Here is a 25,349-nt window from a genome sequence, read left to right on the forward strand (position 1 = left end):
TCGTGGCCTGCCAAAACATGGGTAAAACTTCCAGAAGTTCTAGTCCTGTTGTGATTTAATGTAGTAACAGCAAAAAATTTAGAAGTTCACAGAGAAGACTAAATGCCTAATTATTGTATTGTTGTAAATCTTGGGTTGAAGTAAATGTCCTTTTGATTAATTCTTTACTAACACTGAATAAACAGTATTCCCTGTGGAGGTTTTTTTTGGTTGCTATTTGGGGGCATGGGATTGTGTTGTTTGTTTGTTTTGATTGTTTTTTGTAGCTTAAAACCTGTCATCTACTTCTTTGTAACACCTACCTCTCTCAGAGAATTAAAGAAGCACATGAACATACTTAGAAGGCACTCTCTGTATATGTAATGGCATACCTGCAATGATTTTAATGTTAAAATAAAACTTTTCAAAAAGAAGTAGCAAGTAACAGTCACATTGGATATCACATAAATAAATATTGAAGAGGATCTGTGTTTCTATTTCTCTGTCTATGGGAGGACAGAAATTCCCAAGTCATCTACTGCAATTGAATCCCATGCATTAAAAGAACTATTAAAAGTTGGTACCTCAGCCTCTTACAAACTGCACCTGCACAATCATCTGTGTGGACTGATGCCCTGTAAACCACTCGCCCCCTATTTAACATCTATATTTGTACTGTTTGGGAACAGATTCCATTTAATTCCTGGAAAGGGACTGGGGTAGCTTGCAAGAGGTGCCAGGGGAGGCCAGTATTTCAGCATTCTGGCAGGATTCCTTTTAATGGGGAGGACAACTTCAGCACGGTGCCACTAAGATCAGTCTTAGGCATCTTTCACAAGTCAAAATGCTTCACACACAGCACTTGATCATCTCTTCCCCCACTGGATGATTGCTGCCCTTGTAAGAACCTGAGAAATGTGGACATGCCCTGAGGAAGAACAACTCACTGAGGCTTCCTTTACTATAAAGTGTGAACTGAAACTGGTAATGGCTAAGGGTAGAGTAGTGACAAAATCAGGCTAACTTCTCATCTGTAATGTAATGCTCTAAGGGGAGAAAGTGATGGCACCACCAGTGCAGAATGTTAAATTGTGAAAAGGTAGGGTGATTCCCAAAGTGGAAAGGCTTGTGGGGGGTGAGCAGTGCAATACAGACAGGCTCCAGCATAGTACAAATCCTGGTCACATTGCTAATCTGGGATTGCATCCCTCAACTGGGATTTTGCACGTTGGAAAGGCAGTGCTGAAATGAAGTTCTGCTTTCTAGAAGGAAAGGGAAAAGGAGACTGATAATCTGAAATCAATCACCCCTTTTTGTTGAGAGGATGACTTAAAGGTTTCACAGCTACTTCTGCAACCTTTTCCTCCTTTCTCACCCAACCATGGGACTCCAAAGGCAGGAGTGACATGAGTGGAAGATTGAGCTTTCCATATCTCCAAGCACCCTCATATACACAAAATCTCATAGATTAAGTACTAGCCAATGAATCTGTTAGAACTTTACAAGGTGAAATACTGTGGGGTTTTTTTACCTCCTGACTTCCCTATTGTGGGAATAATTTGTTTTTTAATTAAACCTATCTAGGGATGATTCTGGCCTGTGCTGTGTTAGGTGGACTTTTCAAGAATCTATAAGTATTCACCAAAAAGTGGATAGCGTCCTCCATTTGAAATTCCTGGCATAAGACGCTCAGAATTTTTGTTAGTGAGCAGTTGAAATGAAGCAATAGGGACTGGGCTGTAAGAAATTCTGCATTCTGAAAAACAGCACCGTGCTGGAAAACTAACAGTGCTTCACTCAAAATTTTATCTGTAGCCTACCCATACATTTTCTGGGCTTGTAATTTTGGTTTTGTTTTCTTTTCCTGAAGACAGAAAATAAAATCTGTGTGTTTTCTGTCTCCAGTAAAAAAGAAATTATCTCCAGCTTTTACTTTCAGCAAATAAACCCAGTATATACTAGTTCAAGATAATTGTGTTTGAGAAGGTTGTGTATCTATTTATCTGATTGCCTTTGCCTGTTCAAATTAATTCTGACTTTGGAGGATATATTACTTTTTCATTTGTCAGCAAAGAAAAAAAAATAATGTTTTTGGGTCTGTTGGAGCTTATTTTTGTATTGTTCCTTCTCTGCAGCTGCTCCCTTCCAGTAGTTTGGAGAGTCTTAGAGACCAGAAGATTTGTGGAAAATAATCTAAGATCTTGTTGTTGTCTAATAATGTCAGTTAAGAATGTCTTTCAGTAATACATAATTTTTGTTTTCTTGAGCTGCTTTATCCTTCTTCATGTAAAGGTTGTTATAATTTTTACCTGCTACTGCTCATCCATTGCAGACTTAATGCAAAGCTGATTGTAACCCTACTGCATCTTACAATGAATACATCATTGATACCCAACTAAGTGGAAATAATTTTCTATGGCAAAGCAGAAGCATTTAAAGTCATATCACACTAACCTCTTGTAATTTACTGGTATTTACAGATTAATATGATTATTTCTGAAATGAGTGTGGTATAGCACATACAAGACAGAGGAGAAGAAATAAACACATTTTGTATGATTGTATATACTTTTCTATTTTTACATGTGTGCATAAGCATTTTGTTTGTATATACATAACATATGCAGTATAACATACTGTAACCTGTGTGTGTAAAAATACATATAATATTTATGTAACACTCACACCCATTTGACAGCTTTGAGACTGCAGATGGATTTTTTGAAGTTGTGATTTTTTTTCAGATTAGAGTTAGCATATTACTTTCTCATAAGGAAAGAAAAATATTCTTTTAACTCACATGATTCTAATTAAGTTAGTTGGAAGCTCTACATGCAGAATCAACCAGAAAATAAATTGGTTATATCTAAGATCTTATAATTTATGTCAACAATAGAGTTTTACTGTATTGACAGGTAAACATATGGGGATGTTTTGTCTTTGAACAAATGATCAATTTCCCTTGCCTTTTTGGTGTAAAATTCCTAGCAAATAATTTGCAATTTATTAGGAGAGCAATGACAATGCATATAATTAGCTATTTTCTATTGTTACCTCTATTTGATTACTTTCCTGCTATCACATGCAATATGAAACCATCTATTATGAGGTACAGAATATGTAAATATCTAACTTTACAAGAGAAACTGGAGACTGGTCTCTTTTCTAAAGAGGTGGGAAATAAAAGAATAATTGTTAACCATGTCCTTTCATTTTCTTGTAAACATCAATTACATTTGCAAATCCCAGAAACACAAGCTGCCAGTGGAACAGAAATAACTCTTTTCAGGAAAACCTAATCACATCTAATAGCTGAAATTTATTTACTGTAATTTGAAACATTAATTATGATAATGTTCTGACTCCTTTTGTAACACAGTTCTCAAAAACCTGGCAGCTTTCTTTTTGGTCTTGCTGTAACATATGTTTTGTGACTTGCAGAATTTCTCTGCCTTTCTTTCTTCTTTTTGTTTTTTACATACACCCATGAGGGAAATTTCTTTTTCCTCTCTGTTTCTTAACTATTTTGTTCACCTTCTCCATTGTTCCCCCTGCCCCCACCCAGATGTTAATTTAAGAGATGGATTTTAGTGCTTATACTGACTTTAAATGCGATTGACACTGCATGTAATGCTTTGTATTTTGGACACAGCAAACAGTAGCAATGAGGAGCTGCTATAGTGTGATATCACTGTGCTCCAACAGTGTCAGGGCTGGAAAAATGCTGCTGATCTCTTTGTCTTGTCCTGAAGCTGAGGTTTCAGAAGGCACCTTCTCTATATACATATTTATTTGGCTTTATTAAAGTGGTTATTACATTATTTTTGAAAGGGCTTGGCTTTTGCTGTGCTAGCTTATTTGGCTGCAAGTAAAGAAAATCTGTGCGAGAAAATACTTTAATGGTTTGCTTTTCAGTTGGGAAAAGTAAGTCAAGTTGTCAAGCTACCTGGCTTTACTCTGAAAACCTTTAAAGAAAATGACAAAAAGGCTCTATTTTTCTTTTTGTTTTGTTTTGTTTTTTAAGTTGTGTTTTTCTGTGTGACAGGGAGATTAGCCAAAAAAATGGAATTTTTATTAGGACATGAAAAGGTCTCTAATGACTCTTGAAAGCGGACAAAAGGGTAGCACAATAAGTGACAGAACTCTAACAAGGGTGGAGGGCATTCCAGGAAAAAAAGAAATTAAATCCTTTAATTTTTTTCGGCTTGCCATTTTCTGACAGCTTATCAAGTGGTTGGGACTTGTTTGTTTTGGCATGCGGTTCATTCATTGTAGGCAGCCGGTACTTTGTTCTTCTTTGTGGTTTCCAAAACCTGATTGTGTTTATCCTAGACTGTGGGAAAAGTGTATATTCCTGTTTCCTTTATAAAAGTAAACGTCAGGTTTTGTATGAAATTTTATTTCCCATATTTTCCATTCCATTAATCATTATTGTTGAAATATGTCAGGCTCTGGCACATCACCCTTTGTTTTCATATGATTGTACAGATTGCAATGTCAGTGTGTGACCCGTTAAGTCAAAAAATAAGCATGTTTGGGCTGTAGTAATTATTACTTCATAAAGTGTAGCTGAGGAACATGCACAATTAATGAAAAGGGACTAGGATTTAATTTATTGCTATTAAAATTGTTTTGGGAAATATCTAGCTGTTGATGTGTAGCACTTTCTCATTTGGTCTAGAAAAGACTTAGGGGAGCCATGATAAGGGCTCTGTGTATACCTGTAGGTAGCTGTAGAAAGGAAGGGAATTATCTGTGTTTCCTTCATGTAATGCAAAAGACAAAAATTAATATGAATAATACAGTTTGAAGTAAGGGTTATTTTAATCAAATATTAGGAAAAAACTTCCTAATGGTAAAGATGCAAAACACTGGGATAAATTGCTTAAGGAGACTGTGAATTTTTTGCAATTGAAAGATTTTGAGAATGAGTTAGAAACACATAATTTGGGATAATTTTGATTCTGCTAGGAGTCAGGCTAGAAGATCTCTCAAGATTATTTGCAGTCCTTATTTGCTGTTCTTATAATGTTTTGTCTTTAAAATGCCGACGGTTTCCGTGCAGTTCTTTACAACGATACTCATCTTCTCAGGCCTGTGCTTTAGTACTTCTATGTACAATTGGCATTGTGTAAAATGAGGGCTGTGTTCCTTGGGTTGGGACCTATGTGGGCCATAGCTTAAATAGTAGGAATGAAATGTGAGAAAAAACTTTTGACATTAAAGGAGAAAACGATTCACAGGAAGAAAGAATTCTTTATACGTTTTGCATATTTAAATGATGTTTAATACTGTGTGAAACCAGTAATATATTTTCTCTTGCATTGTCTTGCGGCTTACTGACAATGTAATATTTGAAGACTCTTTAATAACTTCAATCAACTCCCAAACCACAGTAGGTGACCAGACATTTCATAAGGTCACTTTTTTTTTCTGTTTTCAGAGTAGCATCATTGAAGGTTTGCATTTTAAAAAGAGATTAAAATGTTTCTCATTAGGAGAGAATGAAGATAATACTAAATGTGAGTAACAGGAATACAGAATCATAGAGATGGCAGAAGCCTCATTATTCATGACATTTGAGCACAAGGTTGCTCTGTGTTGTACTTGGCCATATTTACCTTCATTGTCCTTCAAAAACGAATTTTATTGAGTTGACGGAACTAAAACCGAAATCTGAGATGAAGTATGATTTAGACTTCTAGTACTCCTGCTGAAGGAAATTATTTTATCTGTTTTATGTATAGATTTATATATTCAATTTTTTTTGATTACTTTACAGTTATGTGACAAAGAAAATGGAATGGTTACAAATTTTGAGTTGCTTTAATCAATTCTTACATTTGTGTTTTTCAGCGGATTTCTCGGAATGCCTCTGGAGAGACAAGCATTCAGTTTCTAGGCACAGTGGTAAGCATTTAATAACTGTGTATTGAAAAGAGTTAAGTTGGTAGAAGAATATAATGTAAACAGAAAGTAGCTAAATTGCACTTCTAATACATTTACACTTGTAGTTGTGTGGTCAGTATTATGTGTAAATATTCTGAGTTTAGCAGGTGAATGTAGGCCAACTGCAGCTAATTTCCAAGGCACACTATCTGTGTTCTGCCTTTCCATTGATTCCAGTCTGCATTTATTTCATTTAGACGGGATCTAAAAGTAACTGATTGTAGATGTGTAAGCTAATTGCAATATACTGAGGTTTGATACACATCAGGATCAATCCCACTCTTCCTCAACAAATCAACTTATGATCTCTATTGCTTCACTGTATCACATACTCCTACATCCCAAAGTGGATATCCCAGTAACTGTCTTAGGAAAAACTATTTAGTAATGCAGTGTTCTGTTCTTTTCTCACTCTGACCAGATTTGGTACCTCTGTAGTTCTCTCAGATTTTGTTGGATAGAAGTATGCCTAAAATCCTAATCAGATTTTATATAATTCAACAGAATTTACTCTATAAAATTGTTCTGTGGAGCAGTCACATATAATATACAAGTTTTGTGTTAGGTCATAGATGCTTATAAACATACATGTGATTGAAACAACTTCCAGTTCTGTGATTTGCATGGTTAAAATGCAACCATTGAATTTTTCCAAGTTCCATATGCATATAAAAATAGTTCTGAAAATGAAATAAAATTGAAGTATCCTCTAAAGTAAGTTGTCCTGCTTGCTGCCAATATATTTCACTGTAATGCTATTAATAATGAAAAGCCTAGGAATGAAACATTCCATTTAGAATTTAGTCCTAACATATTTGTGCACTATTTGTTTTGGACTCAAGTGGATTAGGATTGCATATGATCATGCTGTCATTCTACTTGTGATTAGTTCTTGTGATTAGTTCTTCTGCAAGTCCTATGAAGCCATTGTTGGTAAGGTGACATGGTAAACTTAACAAGAATACCTTGCATTTATGTTTTACCTTTTATATTTGTTTTTAGAAATGAAAAGGTGCCCCTAATATTTTTTTTTTACTTCTGCAAATACATCTCTGTGCATACATATTTATTTATGTATTTGTCTTAATCATAAGCAGAATAGCAGTAGCATAAAGACATAAAAATGAACTTTTGTTCTGCACTATTGTATTTATGACGATGCTTTTGGCTCTGGAGTTGCAACCTGTGTGAGATTGCTGCTAGGTGGCTGATCAGATGGTCTTTGTGTGAGAAGAAAATAATTACTCCAAATGGATAAGATATAAACACAAATGCAACTTGATACTGCTGAGTAGATTTTAATTGATTTCTCTCTAAGTGAGTGCTGTAGCAGGGAAAATTCTGATTGTGTATTTAGTGACATTAAATATTAAAACTGTTGTTCAAATTGGATACGAAAATATTTTGTATTCTTTGGTTAGAAGTGCCCAGAAGTCTCACTTACAGGTCAGAATTCATATTCTGGGCCTTATGCAACAGGAAAAGATTATAAAAGAGGGAATAGAATTGATGTGCTTTTAGCTTTAAAAAAAAAGATTGAAATATATGTTTGATCTTGCTGACTAGCTCGTGTGTGTTTATTGAATCCTAGTTACTTGGGAAAATCAAGTATGTGATTACAACTAAAATTCTCAGGAGGACTAAACAGAAAAGCCTTGAGTATGCTGAGATTTTTTTATTTAATATAAATTATGCACGTCTTGCTGATCAAACCCAGAGAGAGAACTTCAGCAATCAGGGTAGAGAAACAGTAATGAAGTCTGCTTCCCAGGGTTTGTTCCAATACCAGTTTTCCCAATGTGTGCCTGTGCTTCTCTCGGTTTTCTAACCTGTCCTCCTTTCCCCTAAATCTTGCTTTTTCATTTGTCCTTTGCTCATTTAACATCCTTGTACTGTTCTGATTTAAACTTAATATACTCAGTTTAGGTAATGGAGGGAAGATACAATGATATCCGCTACATAGATACACAGTCTGTATGTGTGTACATGTGCACATATACAAATGCAAATGTTCAAACAAAGAAAATGTTATCTTAATGAAGGCCCTAGAAATACATTTTGAGTTCACCATTATCTCTTATTAAATCCTTGCTAAGTGCAGTTGACTTAGGAAGTGTTTGAAAGGAAAATTTAGCAGCAAAAGACTCTTGATTGCTTATTATTATTATTATTCATTGTTATCGACATATTGACATAAAGTTACTTCTCTACTATTTTTTTTTTTTTAGTAGCAAGCATAAGGGATAACTGTGGGCATTCTGTGTTCTTTTTGATCAGGGCAAATGTTGATGGCACTCCAGTGGCACCAGGCAGCACTGTGCTATGGAGTGTACAGACCACTGACCTGTCCAGCAGAATATATTTTTAGAACCATCTTGTAAGGAGCACAGCTTGCCTGGCTTGTCAGGAAGGCATCAACTTCAATAAATGGCTTCACTTGATTTTTTGACATTGGACTGTAAGAACAACTCTGCTGCTGGATTTTGACAAAACACAAGCCCCTGCTTCAGGAAGGCAACTGACATTCTGAGAGGAAGTGAAAGCTGTGCTTCTCTATTAGAAATATCCTGGCTGTTCCAGTTAGTTAGGTGTAGGACAGAGAAGACTGCATTGCAGATGAAAGACAACAGTATAATATGAATTTTGCTGCATAACATATGGTAAACATCTAGAAAGTAAGATTAATTTTTCTGTTAGTGTAGCAGTGTATTTCTATTATTTTAGAGGAGAACAAGAAAAATCATGTTGCTTTCTCCAGTGATATCCTAGCTTTGAGTGCATACTGTTAGCATCACTTGGGGGTCCACATGGATTTGTAATAATGCTTTTGTTTGTTTCTGATCATGTGAAGAAATTCATTGCTACTTGAGCATTTCTCTTCTCTTCTCTCCAAATTGTAGTGGGATTAGATAGCTTATTTTCTCCAAATTGGTTTTTGATAGAGGGTTGTGAGTCTCAGGTATGATAGAGGTTCATGCTTTTGGAAGATGTACAAGAATGGTTCTGCCTGAGGAGCAAGCAACTTGTAGCTGCAAGAAATAGTTGTTGAATGGGAAATTGCACTGGTTTGGTTTAATTTTCTTGTGAGGATAGCATTTTGAATGCTCACTAAATTATTGCAGAGGAGATCCTGGGTTATTGCTGTAATTGAGATTTTACATGAGTTTTTGCTCGTTTGTCCCCTCTGATGAATGTCACTAGATGTGGTGTGCTGATGGAGTCCTGCTATTTTGCCACTTCACGCTAGATTTATTCAGATAGTGTATTTATTAATAGCATTACCATAACAACGAGTAATCTGGTTGTGCTATGTATTGTACAAAGAAAAAGGAAGCAAGATAGTACATGATTCAGATTAATGTCCAAAACTGTGCCCAGGAGCAAGGGTGCAGGAAATAAGGAAGCTGTCCTTTATGGGGTGTCTCCTGTGTGTAGGCAGCTCACAGAATAGGTTTGTCAAAAAAAAGTAGAATCACAGAATTGTTTAGATTGTAAAAAGATTTCCGGGATGATCAGTTCCAACCCAGCGTTATCAAATCCACCACTAAACCATGTCTGCAAGTGCTCCATCTACACATCTTTTAAATACCTTCAGAGACAGTGAGGAGTCAGCACCACTTTCCTAGGCAGCCTGTTCGATGTTTGACAACCTTTTCCATGAAGAAATTTTTCCAAATATCTGATCTAAACATCCCCTGGTGCAGCTCGAGGCAGTTTTCTCTCATTGCTTGTTACCTGAGAGAAGAGACCAATCCCCACTTGGCTGCAACCTCCTTTCAGGCATTTGTAGAGAGTGTGAAAGTTCCCCCAGAGCCTTCTTTTGTCCAGGCTAAACAGCCCTAGCTCCTTCAGCTGCTCCTCACAGGACTTGTTCTCTAGATATAAAGATCATACAAAATAGATACATAAAATCTATAGAAAAACTCTAAGATCTATACACAGAGCTTCTGCTTCAGCCTCTGCAATTCAAAAAACTGGATGTTTGAGTACTCAGAAGACCAAAGTCCACCCTTCATTCCTGTCTTTCTAATTACCTTCCATTTTCTGTTGTGTCTTTTGTCTTTTCGTTCCACCTTCTGTTCTCTTACGTGAGAGGAATGTTTTTGGCTGGCCCACTGCTGGCCCCAGTCATTTGTTGGTTATTGAGGCCTCTCAGCAGGACTTCAGCAGTGAAATACGTCTGGGCAGGCAGCCTTTAGCACTAAGAAAGCTGCGAGTATATAGAGAACTGCAGATTATTGTGAAAGCATTAAACGTATTCTAGACTGTGTGTAGAATTTGAAATAAAGAAGTTGTGTATGTTCAGATAATGAGCAGCTGGGCTCCATCGTGTCTGTAATGCCATTGTCAGCTTTGGGCTGCAGGCCATGCTTGACAGTGATGCTCTGCTGACCCAGTGGATCACTTTCCTCAAAAGAGATGGTCCCTATCCTCTGCTCATTGTTTATGCTGTTTCTTTGATCTTCTCTAACATCACAGCAGAAATATAAGCAGTTGGTTTTTTTTTCCTCTGAGGAGTGATGAAAGAACATATACATGGCATACTGCTCAGTATATCACTTAACAATATAGGGGAACACAATATAGGAACCCACATGGAACAGACTGGAATAACTCTGGCTTAAGAGTCAAGCCATCTTTAAGTGCTTTCTGAGTTTCCTAGCATTGTTTTCTTGATTCATGCATCTCACTGGAGGTTTTTCCATTGCTGATCACCAATGGAGTGCTCTTTGCCACCTTTGATTTACAAAATATTTTAAGCTTTGCTGTGGTAGCTTATGCTCACTTATGATCTGTTAGCCTGTTGAGACTACATGTCCTTTTCTTCAGCCTTTTTGCAGACCCATTTAAAAGAGTCCTGAGACCTGCCACTGCAACCTGATCTGCAAATTCCAGGTCTAGAATACTGGGTTTAGGAAACGTAGTCTCTGTCAAGCCATGGCCATACTTTTTAGCATAGCTGGCATATATTCTAGTGCAGTAGTAATCACAGTTAGTATTGATGAGTTTTGGGTTTTAGCTACTTCCAGATAGATTGGCAAAGGGAAATTCTATATGCAGTCAGGGTTGTTAATTCTGTATCCTGTTCATGGTAGTCAGAACCAGAGAGCTTTATGTAAAGGCAGTCCTCAAAATCTTTGCCTTTGCTCCTGTCTTACTGCATTTTCTTAGTTCAGTTATGTATCTATCGTAATCTTAGGAGCTACAGGCCAGTATAGTAACTTTTCTCACTGTTGATTCTCCCTTCTGTTCCCTATTGCCATGGTTTATCTGCTTTTGCTTTAACAGCAAACTTCCAACTTTTTGCCCCATTACTGAGGCTTGCAAATTGTCCTCAAAGCCTGCAGTCTGTGTATAATCTCTTCAGCAGACAGTTTCCTCTTCATTTTTCCCTTCTCACTGTGTTCTTATAAAACTTTGACTGTATGAATCTGATTCAGCTTACAATGGCAAATGTTTAACAATCTGATTCTTTCACCCTTAGAAATTGTTACAGTTCTTAACAAGTTCTTTTCTTTCTTTATGCTTTTCTTTCTATAAGCAACACTTCTGAAATTAGATACTCAATATTTATGCAGACTTTCAAACATTGGTTGAAGACCTGCAGAGGTTACAAAGGTGGTATTTATTGGAATACACGGAGAACTAACCACAAGAAAATAAATGTAGGCCAATAGGTGTTTATTTTGCAAGCTAATGTCTTTTTTTTTTAATGGTTTTCTTAACTCTTCCCATTCACAAGCCTTAAGATTAGAGTCCCTGCTGATGTAAAGGGAATTGTACTATTCTTTTCATCCATTTTCAGAGGCACTGTGAACCACAGTGCTTCTAGTAGTAGAACTATCATCAGTGGCATTTCAGTAGTGCAGAAGGTGTCAACAGAAAAACATGCAGTTTTTTCTGAAAACAACTTCCTTTTGAACGTGGATGATGAGAATCCTGAGACTGGCCACAGTGTGCTGTGGTATTTTGTGGGAAGTGGGTAACTCACACAGCAAGGATTTCATTTGTGAAAGCAGTGATCATCATTAGGACTCGGCAGTGAGAATTGTTCCAATTCACGAGGTGTGAATGATCAGGTGCAGTCACACAGCTATATATGCTGTTCACATTTCAATTCTCTTAGCTATTATTTGCGTATTTTAAAGCAGAAGGTATAGTGAATATATTAAAACTGTTCACTAGGGGCAAACTCAAAAACACCTGAGAGATCTAGAAATACCGGTGTTAACCAAAAACTATGTCCCTAAAATCAAAATAATCAGACGATTGTGGAAATCTTGCTCAGGATTCCTTTGGAAAGAGAAATAAGAAAGTGCTTGATGTTCTTTCTGAATTTTGCTCCTGTGACTTAGAAGAAATCAGAAGTGCCACAAGTTCCCACAGAACAACTTCTTGTAGTCTGTGTCTGAGGTCTCCTTGAGCACGAGGTGGTGGTGCTGAGGTGAAGCTGAAGATGCATATGTGCTTGTTGGATCCTAATTGACTGCTGCAAAATTTCCCTCAACTGGACTATGGATTTTGTTTCTGTAACAGAGCCAGTGCTCTTCAGAAGACTTGTGTAAACATAACTATGATACTAGTAGGTAGACGGATTTAGCTTTTCTTTGAATCAATTTGGCTGAAATTGTTCAGCAGTTTAAATGGTGAATGTGGGTAAGGATAAGGAGTTGGGAGTGGGGATTGAAAGGCAGAAATCTGCATTGCAAGCGCTCTCTTCTTACAAAACCAGGATAGAGGTAGGCTATTGCATTTAAATTCTAATATTTTGCTTTTTATTTATTCATTTTTTATCTTGGTATTTTATCTGTTGTCAATTAGAGTTTTAATTAGCAGGAAAAAAATGTGATGACATCACAAGTAGGTCAGGATTTCCATGAATGTGCTTAATGTCGGTGGATTCTGTAGTGTGTGTGCTGTCTGTAGTATAGTGGTCTTCGTTCATAATAAATGAGGCCCCTCATCCCTCAGAAGTAAGCAATGGAAAAATAAGGATTTTTGATTTTCCATACTTCATTTCACAAGTTTCTTTCTTACTGAGTTCAGTGACACTTTAAAGACAAGGACTGAACTTGGTTGGTTAGGCTGTTACTTCTTGGAAGACAAGTGGGCAGCTTATCCAAAGGTGTTACTCAAGTGATTTAATTTGGTAGACTATGATTTACCACTGAAATAATTATTAATTGTTGATTTGGCCAAAGAAGTGTTGGTGGTCTTTTTTTTTTTTTCCAACTGTGTCAAGACTATTACCTTATAGTGAAGATGAACATTTTCTTATGAAGATGTTTACTAGACATACATGTAGCCCATGTTTTTGAACAGCCTTTTGATGTCTGCAGCTTTGGCATATACCCAAGAACTGTTTAGGAGGAATTAATTTATATGACTTCGAAGCTTAACCAGGAATCTTAATGAAACAAAGGCATGAGGAAGTTAGTAAAGCTAATTTAAGTCTCTGAATGTAAATTTTAAATTAAGTTTTTATTGATAATAAATATACTTTGTTTCTCATTAGTCTTCTAGGCTTCAGTGGTAATATCAGTAAAATAAACATGTTTTACAAAGATTTAACATTAAAAATGCTATTAATATGACCCTTGGTACACCAGCACAATTAGATTTCAAAGTGAGCATTTAGGATGTAACAGCGATTAATGACAACCATCGAAAACAATTTTGAACTCCATCAGTTTAACTCAGGAGGGTAAACTTAATATGATAATTTATCTAGTTGAATTGTATCAGCTTAGCAGGAAAGTATGCAAATATGTGACCCTTACCTAGAATCTAAATGGATGCTGTGCTGATAGATTTATCAGTTCCATTAAAGAACTTTAGGGAACTTTGGAATTTCAGCAATTGTTCCCTTGGAGGTTGAAAACCAAACCTGATCTCATACTGGGACCATTCTGGTCTGCATATTTCCATAATTTGCCTTTGCTACTAATATGACAGCAAGACGCAAATAACTGTTTCTAATAATATCAAATGGAGTTGTGGAGGACAGCATTTTAATGTAGTAAAAGACCTCCCCGTGGGGTTGTTATTGCCACTATAGAACAGCAGTTACACAGTTGCAACAATAGTCTCTTAATTGATTCGTTTAATTAGCAAGAGATGAAGCTTGTGCTGCATCTTGTCATCTGTTACCGTGGGGGCGGCTACAGAGAGAATCTCTGCATTTGTCACTCTGTACAGTCAGGTTTAAGCAGAGTAAAAGGCATTGCACCTATAGAGATGAGCATTGGTGAGAACATTCTGTGAGTGTGCTTTCACTCGGGTGTTCAGTGTGTGGACATGTCTGCTTTAAGAGTCTGCATGGCCTCCGGGGGAGAATTTATGACAAAGCATTGTTTTACTGGAGGAAAATCTTAATCCAACCATGCCAGGCATTTCTAACCTAAATATGCAAATCTAAGTATTATAGGAATGGTGGATTATTTGGGGCATCACTGTTGTAGACTAGATTTACTTGGAAGAAATAGGGTCAGATTAGTGAAACCAGCCATCTGCCTTGTGATTGCTTTTTCATGGCATTTTTGTCTCCAGACTAGATAAACAATGAGATCCATGAGCACATGGTCCTTGGTAGGGAGCATGTGTAAAAGAGGGAGTTTTTTGTGGTTGGTTTTCCCCAGAGTAGTTATGAATACAGATACAGTGCTTTGCTTGTTTCTAGGAGATGAAGTAATTTTTTACTGAGATCTATTTTATTTACATTTTAAGGGTATGTAAATAAATATATTTTAATGACATGTAAATATATTTGGAGCTTTGGTTTCATTTTTCTCTTCTCCTTGGCTTAGCTTTGTCTTCTGTTCAAGGTTATTCTTCCTTATGGAAGGAAATATTTCTAGAGGAGGACAAGCTTCTTGTTAAATGCTAATTAAGAAAATGAAGGTTAGGTTGGCATACTTCCATTGTCATAACACTGACCTAAAATAAGGGATCTCTTACTAATCTGAAATAAATTAGAGGGGGAAGCAAGTAATTCTGTGCATGTGAAACACTTGAGATGTCTTCTCGTGGTCTGTTTTTTAAATGACTGTTCTTTGGGGATTTTTTTGTTTATTTGTTTTTGGTTTCCCACTTGTGTGCTCTAGTGTTGAACATGCCATCTAATTTTGGTATACAATGGTCCTGTCACTCTGTAGCAATATACTGTCAGAGAAGGCATGCTTTTTAGAACAATTTAAGTGAAGATTTAGCCCACTTATCATTAAAGATCCCATGGTAATTTCCACAAGGTTCTGAGATTGCTTCATATTCTCAGAGTCTTGGCCAAAGTCCACTTTGTGTAATTACCTTCTGTCTGCACAAATCTCTATTGCAAATTTAGATGTGTTTGGTATTTTTCACTTCCTGTTCTAAACAGTGAAAATATTGCTACTCATACTGCCCATAATTATTGTGGGTTATAGCCTAGGTTCAAATAAAGAGATTACTTAGTGAATTTTGTGTTCCCATTGTTAAAATAACGGAATATGTGACAAAAGATGAGTAAACAGTAGGATATAAATTGAATCCACGAACTGATGGAATAACTAATTGTTTTACTGTTTCACTGCATTTTGTCTGCCTCTGAGCTGAAGTATCTCTACTGCTAGGACCTTTTTTGAGGGAAAGACCAACTCTCAGACCATATCAGAGGTCAAACTTAACAGACTGCATGGTTCTTTGAAGCAGGGCAGAAATCAGTGTGGGGCTCTAAATGCTGTTGCCATGCGCTCAGTTGACTTTTACATGGATTTCATATGTTTTTGTTCCCACAACTGAAACCCTTGATTGTGTTAAGATTTGTCTCTTAACTAAAACTGGTTTCAGTTCCTCTTTCTGCATGCTTTCATGAACTCCACAATATATGCTCAATCATGCTGTCTTTAAAATGGTCCACTTCTGTGTTGCCTTGTTTGATAGAATTTATTGCCTTCTACTTGAAGTTACTGCTTTCATCACTAAAGCCTTATATTACTTTGTTGTATGCCATGTCAAATCTTTTTACTGATATTTCATTTACTCTTTCTAATAATCCTTTCTTTGTTTCTTCTGCCATATTTTTCTTCTCCGTCTTTTCTCAGATTGCTTCTCCTGTGTCAGTTCTTTTAAACATACTTGTATTTTTGGGTTTGTTGGTTTGTTTGGTTTTTTTTCTCTCTCGAAAGATACACAGATTAAGAAGAGAGATAGCAGTATTAATCTGACATAAACTTTCATGGCTTTCTCTAAGTAGCATTTATGAGAAGAATAAACTTGAGAATAATTGCTATGCATCAGCAAGTATAGCTTGGAGCTATAGCACTATAGCTACTGAAGTTAACATATAAGTATTAGAGATGGTTACATACCAGGGACTCTTGTAACACAAAAGTTATTCCTTTGTTTATTCATTTTCTTCATAGCATGTAAAATCTTTATTTTGAAGCACTTAAATTTTTTCCCAGCGTTCATTTAAAGCTCTCTGCAAATAACAGGGGAATTCATCATGCAAGAACACACAGTTTATTTAAATTTTTATGCAACTAAAATTTCACCTAAATTCTCTTCTGTTAAAGTACATTGAAAATTATGTGAATGATATTTTTAAAAAGATTCTGTGCATCCCTGCTCATCTGAAGGACAGCAGTCCATGCTGCTGCAAGCGCTCTCATGGTACAAGCAGGCAGTCTCCATCTTTGTTTCATTCATGCTATTTGATATTTATAGTCCTTGCCCACAGCAAGGCAAAGGAAGGTGAAGGACAGAGCAGTGGCAGTAGGAAGTATCATGCTTTGTGTGACCATCTCCCAAACACCAGTCTTATGTCTTGGAGAGGTGCCACGTTGGCAGGGTGCACAGGAAGTATTCACATAGCAAATTGTGTTACGAGCAGCAGAACCACAACAAGGTTCTTCCTGAATCTAATGCTGTTTGATCAGGGGGAGGGAGAGAGAAAGGGAGGTCAGGGCAGCGTGGATGAAAAGGAAAGGCCCACACTATTGTAAGGACAGTGAAAACAAGCTGCCCCTGTGCCAAAGGCCTTCAGCATATGTGACAGAGCAGTGCTGAGTGGGCCACAGGAATGTTCAATCAAGGCCAAAAAGCCCAGTGGGTTGGAAAGCTCTGGTAATGCCTTGTGTTTCCACTATAACTCCTTCTCCTCCCTGCCTTAGAGCAGTTTATCTTGACATGCCCTCAGAAGCAATTTTCACTTGCTGCTTTCTTTAATATCAGCTTTATATGAGGAAAAACAAAGATGTTTGAGTTTTAAAATAGTTTTATTAGTGTTCTGTTACAAGTCTTTGGGTGTTCCTTGTTTTTTGTGAGGGGTTTTTTTGTTGTTTTGGGTTTTGGTTTTTTTTTTTTTTCTCCTTAGGTTTGTCTTTTAATTCTAAGGGAGCTGCAGGGAAACCTTCCCTTAGCCTTGCAAGTTCCAAGCCTACTGTTACCATTTAACAAATACTCAGCAAGCAGAACAACCCAATGTGCTCGCTGTACCTAAGCCAGATCTGGACACTGCATCAAGAAGATTCCAGCTACATTCCGACAGGCATTTGTTCCACAGCCTGATTTTGACACATTGACTGAGAACAAGGAACATGATAATGAAAATAGCCTTGTTTATGGTATCAGAGGGTGGCTTTTGTGAGTCACAAACTGTACTCAGGTGTTCTGTAAAGCAAAATATAATTTTTGTGACGTTACGAAGCATCTCAAGATGCTAGAGAGGCAGTGAAATTTCTCCACTCTTAAAATCACACTGCAGGCAAGAGGAAAACACAGAACACAAATATTTCCTAATTTATCTTCAGTAGCCAGATAGAATTGCAATGTTATATGTGGACTAACTGTACAAACATGCTTACACTCAGAGAGGTCAGAGATGGGTCTTATAGAATGTTTGAGGTTGAAGGAAACCCCCCAGTCCTTCAAAGCAGGGTCAATGAGAGCAGCCTCGCCAGGGCTGTGTCCAGTTGGCTTTTGAATATCTCTATGAACTCTGTACCCTGACAATGTGTTCAGTAATTTGCAAATTCTTGGCTGTCCCCAGAGCACTGGGCACTGACACAGAAGTGATGTAGATGAAGAAAAAATCAAGACAAGCAACTCCTCGTCTGTGGTAATGCTGAGTGTAAAAGGGAATAATCATTCTTTGCCAGAGGTTGTGTGACTGCACTTAGAAGTATCCAGTTGAGGAGAGGTCAGAAGCTCCATTTCTAATCTGAAAAAGACTGAACACTTGTGGTGAAGACATAGTTATATAGCAGAATGCAGCAGTGGTATTATATATAGGAGGAGTTTTCAAAAACCCATCACTGAATGATCCATCCTCAGTGGTTCATCTGCTGATACCCTGCATTAGCTGGTGAATTTTGAGTCCAAGCCCATTTGTGTTCTTTTCCGGTATCTGTCAGCACTGCAAAAACTCCTCCACCTTTGCACCAGTTCTTGAAACATTTTTCAAGCCCATGTGGTGTTTGTGGTGTTTCAGTTTTGGTCATGTGGCAGTTGGCACTGATTGGTTCCAAAACCATTTTCAGCATCATGAGACTTGCTGTGAGGCCCCTCCAGCTGTAGAGAAAACGAACTGCTATCCTGCTTCTGATTTTCTTCTTGCTGGGTTGGTTTGTGGTTCACAAAGTCCACTCCCGTTCTGGTAGACTTATATTTGAACTGGCATCAGTAACATGAGAGATGTAACAATTTACCTGAGACACCTCATCTGGAAAAGGATTATTCTCACTGACAGATTGTGTTGTTTGTACAGCTTGTGTGCCTATGCTGGGTTGAGCAGTTAGCCTCAAATTACTGACAACTGTTGGAACTGGGCACTGGCTGCCAAAGAATTTGTGTGTGCTAGGGCTGGAGAATAGGCACCCCAATAGCTAGTTGTTGAGTGGAGGGTGGGGAGTCTGAGCCAAGCTGACTTCCTTGGGCTTGAAGGAAGCAGGGTGAACTCCTGTTACCATAGATTGCCTGCAGTGTCTGTCTGGGTAGTGGCGAAGGGAGGGACTGTGAGAAGACATACTAGGGCAACTGCTTGAGGTTGAAGTGGAGATACCAGGTTATTTGAACTCATTTTCCATATATAGATTTTGATGAGCAGAGTAAAAAAGCATCTGAGATGGAAGTTAGGCTGAAGGCTGTGATTTCCACGAATTTTCATGTATGACAGTGTGAAATGTCTAGCATGAGCAAGTCAGATGCTTGGTTTTATGCACAAAGTGCAAACTGAATGGCATATATTGGTTTTTGGCTTCACTACAAACTGTAATACTCTCCAGGCCATTGTGGCTTCTCAACAGCAGGAGACAGCAGCAGAGAAGTTCCCCTGCAGAAAAACTTTGTACAAATGCAGCTGCTTCCTAGGAAACTCGCTGCCACAGGCATGCTCAGCATAGGCCTAAACGCCATTGCAGTTATTGGTGTGTATGTCACTGTCTTGTGTCTGAAACAGAGCCACTTCTCAGTACCTAAAGGATTTCTCTGTGCCTGCTAGCTCAGAGCTAGACCTCCAGGGCAGGGTAAGCCAGCACTGTGCAGCCCTCCTGAGCTCAGCCTGGAAGTGCGCGTGTTTTGGTTTTGATGCATTTTTTATTTTGTGTCAGAATTTCCTTATGTAATATACAGCTAGAAGTGATTTTCAAGTACTTTGGCTTCATCGTGTTTTTGTTAACCCACCCCCATGCTTTTTATGTTTGAAGGCTCCATTAGTGTCCATAACAAAGAGAGAGTAACACAGATGGTAAACATTTTTACCACAGAACACCAGCAGTGAACACCATATCACTGATTTAGGAGTCTCTGTACTGTGCTTGCTCAGCTGTACATAATCACTCTCATTTCCTTCCCTTGGGTTTCTGGCCAGCTTAGGGAGACTTTCCTGATGTGCTCAGTGAAGTCTCCCTGGCATTGCAGGGCTAGTGCTCAGTTCTCACATGTGCCTCTTTGTGGAGCAAGAAGTTCCACACTGGAGCTGGTGTGAGCTTTTAGCTGGCATGTTCTCTGTTTTTCTGAAATATATTTTCACCAAATGTACAAGGCTAAAATTAAAATTCTTTTGGGTGAGGACAATATCTGCCTTAGCTGCCTGGCATCCTTAGTGCATTTGAATGCCTCCCTGATATGAAAGATAATGAACCTTTGGGAACTGTGATTAGCCCTGCTAGGGGTTTGTGGGATAGTTGCCATGGTAGAAGCCAGTGAACATTTGGTACAAAGCAATAACATTCTCAAAGTTTCAATTTTCATTCTGGGAATGCTGATAGAAAGATGAATGCTATGAATAAGGGTAGCTGGTTCTCTGCAGTAATTCAAATAAAACTGTAAAAAAGTAATTAGTTTGGTGCAGCATTTTACCAAACCAACTAGCTGTGAGGTTCTTATGTTCTCTTCCTTTTCACTTTTTTTTTCCTACAAACAATATAGCAAATGTAGGCTCTGTCTATCAGAAATGCATGTAGCTTTTCTTTTGTACTTAGATGAGAGAGATAAAGTCAAATTAAAATTTCACATTAGCATTCTGCTTGTAAAATGAAAGTGCTCTTTGGACCAGAGGAATTTTTGGTTTTTTTTCTCAAAACAAGCATGCAGTACAGTCTGTGTAGTGGTGGCCCATTTTGGTGACTTGTTTACTAGTGTGCCTTTCATATCCAAATTCTTTGCTACAGACAAAGCATTCAAATACTTTTTGTCAGAAAAAGAAGATGAAAATTGTCTGAAATTGGAACCAAGTTCGCATTCTCTGGAGTACCGTTTCAGCCTTTGGGAGGACCGTCTAGTGCAGAGTAACTGAAAACTCAAGCTAGGTTTGTTTGAACAATCTAAACTTAAAGAAGAGACAGCAAAACAAATACTTTTTAATTCTTGTGCTTTTTTTATATTTACACTGGCAGTGGTGTCTTCCTCAGATAAAACGTTTTGATATTAAGCAGTTCCTCTAATTTTACTGGGCTCTGTTTCTTTTTATGGTAACACACACTGTGCAGGAAGGTCATTATATGGGAGAAAAAAGCTGTCAGCATAAAAGAGAAAGTTAACATTGCACATGTCTTTGTTTATGGGGTTCTTGGAATGTGCTGTGATTTGAGCCAAATGATGGCTTAAACTGTTCTTTTTAATATGCTGGATCACCCCTCCCTGTGTTCTGCAGTAACAGGTACTTCACCTTGCAAGTACAAATTGTAAAATTATCTGTGAATTCATCTCAAATGTTTCCTTTTTATGTTGCTAGTACTTGCTTTAGAGACCATTTAAATTTTTCGTAAATGTTGGGGCAGTGTGGTTGTGGTTGCATTCAATTAATCCAACTGTGTGTGATGAGAACATTGATATAAATAATTGAAACATGTATTGGTTGCATATTCAAAATCAGTTTAGGTTTGTGCAAGTCTGTGTTGCCTGATGACTGCACGTCACAGGGAGCCTTGCAAGCTGCATTGGTGATTTTTGTTTCATTTAGTATTGCATTAACATCTGTGGCACAAATGGCCATTTATCACATGGTAGTTTTGTTTGAGTTCCAGAAGAAAGATGAAAGAAAATGCAGCTACTCTACATTTTTTTTACTTCCATCCTCCTACAAGTTTCATGTCTAAGGTTAAATGAGGGCAAAGGGGTAAAAACACTGAATAACTTTCAGGTTACGCAAGCAGCAATAAATTCTGCAGTTTTGTACCTTAATAAAAGAAGAATAAAACCTTGTCTTTTCTAAGCCAAAACTACTGCCTTTGGTTTCATCTTGAAATGAGGTTTCCTCATAAAATGACATGAGGCTGATCAGATGTGAACCATCTTAGGGATTCCTGTTGAACCAGTCCTGCACGAGTGAGGAAGGAGCCCTGATTGCTTGGAACATGAGAGATCAAATCAACAATTAAAGGATAATAGTGAATTGGGAAGGAAAGGGAAGATGACTAGCCAGGAAGGATTAGCCTGAGTCAGGAACAAATTTCCTGAAATTACTCAAGCAGGTGCTTAAAGGGAGGTGGGTTATTCTCTTAGAGTGATTTTTCAGGAGTGCATGAGCCAGCTACAAGCAGGTCTGAGAGGCCATGGAGGAAAAAGCTCCTGGGGAAGAGAAAGATACTGCCTCATAGGGTCTGAGAGAAAGCAGTGTACTCCTGAAAGATAATAAGATTTCTGCTGTTGCTCTTGCCTGTGAGAGGCAATGTGCATTGTTCTATGAAGGAGGTTAATGTGCTAGCCCACTGACCTTTTCCACTGGGGAAAACGGAGTGTTTAAAATACATATTTTCAGTGTGATTTATTTGTATAATATCAATAGATATTAAAAGCAAGACTTAGTGAAAGGAAAACAACTGGCGTAAACTAGGCAAGTTTCACAGGGAAAACCAGCATCTTTTATTAGGCCAGCCAACGATGCTGTGAGGAAAAAAGGCAGCACCTAAGTTCATAGCCTGTTCCTTGCTTGCTTCAGTGGGGAAGGAGGATTTGTCTGAGATGTTTTCACAGGCTTCATCCCTATACTTTGATGGTGGGAAGCTGGAATCTGAGAAAGGGACACATCAAACATGGGCAGGGGTGAGGCGAGGACTTTCGGTTTCTGCTCTGAAGAGTTGGTGCACAAAATGTCAGTGCAGTGTGAGCACTGTTTCATTAAATGGCCCAGCATTAACAGATATTGTAGCTACCTGTGTTTAGATATTGCAGCTACCTGTGTTTCTTTTTATTAAAATACTCTGAGATCGATTTTGTGTACTCAACTGTATGCATGCCTGCCTAGTGAATAAAAATGAGGATTTGCTTTTCACATTTTCAATGTGTTTCATTACACTGGATTCCTTTACAAGCCAAGCTGGTATTTGTTTGGCTGAATTCATCTTGGAGTTGTATGGGAATGGACACCTCAAATGCTAATATCTGATTTTTATACACACTATAACATCTGCACTAGTTTTTGTGGGGATTAGGATTCTATGGGCAGTGCTTTTGTTCAGGAGAAATTAGTGTTTGGTAAACCTAGATTGCATATTTTACTATTTATAAAATATTAGTCAAAGGATTATCCATTAAACACTTCTTCCACTTAAAGGAAGAAAGCAGAGTTTATTTGGATGTAAGAGGTTTCACCAGACAAAGCAGGGAGACCCGCAAATACCGAGCATCTAAAATTCCAGTGTATTTTATTGGACAAGGAAATTTTATGTTAAAAAAACATGTACTTTGAATGATTTCCAAAATATATTGTTGGATTCGGAGTTGTGAAATGTAATTGCTTTTACATCCTGGCAGAGCCACAGGATCTGAAGTGGCTTAAGAATAATGAAGACTGAAGGCCAGATTTTCAGAGACAGCTTAGTCCCACTAAAATTAATGCATGTTAGACACCTAAATGCCTTTGAAATCTGACTCTGAGCCCATAGTTTTTGTTGCTCTTAATACTTTGGACATTTCTTTATGCCAGCCCTTTGGTTCAACTCAAGGAACAGGAGAGGGATTTCCTGTGTCGGTCAGCAACGTGCTGTTTAGCACTGGAGCTAACCCCAAGCACAGGGCTGGGCAGTGCTGCTCAGGGATTCACTCTACATTAATATTACTCTAGTAGAAGTCAAAGTTTGATTGCTGATGCGACATTTGACTCCATTCTACAAATAAGTTCTGAAGTAAGAAGGATGTCAAAGTACAATTTCCCCCTCCCTGTCCCCCACTTTTTCTCCTGGGTTTCAGTGTTCCTCCCGAGACTTATTTTGAGAGAGTAATATACATCCCAGCAAGATGGACATCGCTGTTCTCATTGTGTTCTCACAGTTTTATGGGTAATAATACTATGCTGTCTTTAAAGGAAGGAGCAACCTTAGAGAGTCAGGCTGCAAAATAGCTAAAAAGTATAATTTTTTCCCCATCAAATTATAAACCTGTACTGTGCTTGCTGAAAGCACATAATGAGTAGAAAGTGAGCACTAATCTATTTGGCTCTGTCTGAACCTTCATATTTCTATTTATCTCAGTGGGAGTTTTTCATATTCTACTGATGTTATTTTATGTTTTGCTGACTTTCAGGTTCAGATATTGTCACTTAGAATCATGTTGACTGCCTGAATGCAAAATCAGACTTTGTGGGAATTAATAAAATCATGCTATTATGGACGTTGGAGATGGCACTAGCTGATATAAATGGTATCTGAAAATGATGTAATGAGCTGGTTATGCCATTCTTTCTAGGTTCTTTTTCATACACTTGAAAGGTTTTTGCAAAGGTATATGCATATTAAGGATCAGATTCTGCTTATGTTACTGGGAGAGTATCTCTAATTGATTTAAGCAAAGTGCTAAACACATGAATGAAACTTCTTTCCAGTTGCTACTTCATTAGTTGCAAATTACTTTTGCCCAGTCTTTGCCCAAATTACTTTGTCCCCAGTTTGCCCTCTGATTTTCCCTGGATGCCTGTCTCCTCCCTACCACAGTTCCAGACTGTGGTTATTGAACATGCAGTGACTTTGCAGCCAATTCAGTGAGGACTGCAAAAAAGTTGAAAAGATGAGCAAAACTTGATGCAGAGTGTTGATACGAGGACACATACCACTGATGGTGGTGTTGAAGTAGAGAATGTGTAGTGGTGAGGAATGCAACATGTGAACTAAGTAAACTGCAGCTCTTATTGGCAGTTCCATGCATGGCTGGAAAATGTTTTTTAAAGTAACAGTAGAAAATGGAACTTGTTTATAACAAAACTGAAAGCACAAAGAAAAAAGTTTAAAATTAATTCAGCATTTTAAATTAAAAATACATTAAAATCTGCTATGTAAATAAAACATTTACTTATTTTGTAGTGAAACTTAACTGAATGATCTTGGAGAAATAATGGAAACCTTTTATTAATACCTTCATCTTACCCATCAAGCTCCTTATTCGCTTTGTGCCTGTGCTGCCAGATGGTGAGTTGAAATTCAGGCTCAGATTTAAATGCTTGGTATAAATGAGGCATATTATGGGGGAACTCGTGAATGAAATTCAGTTCTACTTGAATGTGTGAAGACAAACAGTGGAAAGACTTTCAGATAGGGAGTCTTGGGGAAACAAGAACCTACAGTCACCTCGTCTCTTTGATTCAGTGAATTTTGAAGTAAAGAAATTTCAGGGGAACTGCAGAGTTTTAATCTTATGGCTATTTTTGAGATCACTCAAAATTTCTCCAGATACCTTATGAGACTTTGAAAATATTTAGGAATGGAACCACTGAAGTTGTCCATTCTGAAGAGTGAACCCAAACTATCAACTTCACCTTAGAACTGGTAGAGAGGTTGCTGACATATTTAAAAGTGCTACAGGAAAGTGCTACAGAATGATTCCTAATGGTCTTATTCTTGAAAGTACTTAAAATAATGACATGCTTTTATGAACTGAAATATGTGTAGACATTTTTACCTTGGCCCATCATTTAGCTGCATTCATTCTTGCTTTTTGTGTCTGCTCAAAAC

At 37.7% G+C, this 25,349-nt stretch overlaps 1 protein-coding gene across 1 annotated transcript in view; it reads left to right on the top strand.

The window, feature by feature from the left end:
- PCCA (propionyl-CoA carboxylase subunit alpha) overlaps positions 1 to 25,349 on the top strand; it is a 280,797-nt gene that overhangs the window by 214,572 nt on the left and 40,876 nt on the right. The window contains exon 21 of the mRNA XM_033053042.2: positions 5,836 to 5,889. Coding sequence (XP_032908933.1) covers positions 5,836 to 5,889 — 54 coding nt within the window. The remainder of the gene's footprint in view (positions 1 to 5,835; positions 5,890 to 25,349) is intronic.

The sequence above is a fragment of the Catharus ustulatus genome, chromosome 2, assembly GCF_009819885.2.
Source record: "Catharus ustulatus isolate bCatUst1 chromosome 2, bCatUst1.pri.v2, whole genome shotgun sequence".
NCBI classification, from domain to species: domain Eukaryota; kingdom Metazoa; phylum Chordata; class Aves; order Passeriformes; family Turdidae; genus Catharus; species Catharus ustulatus.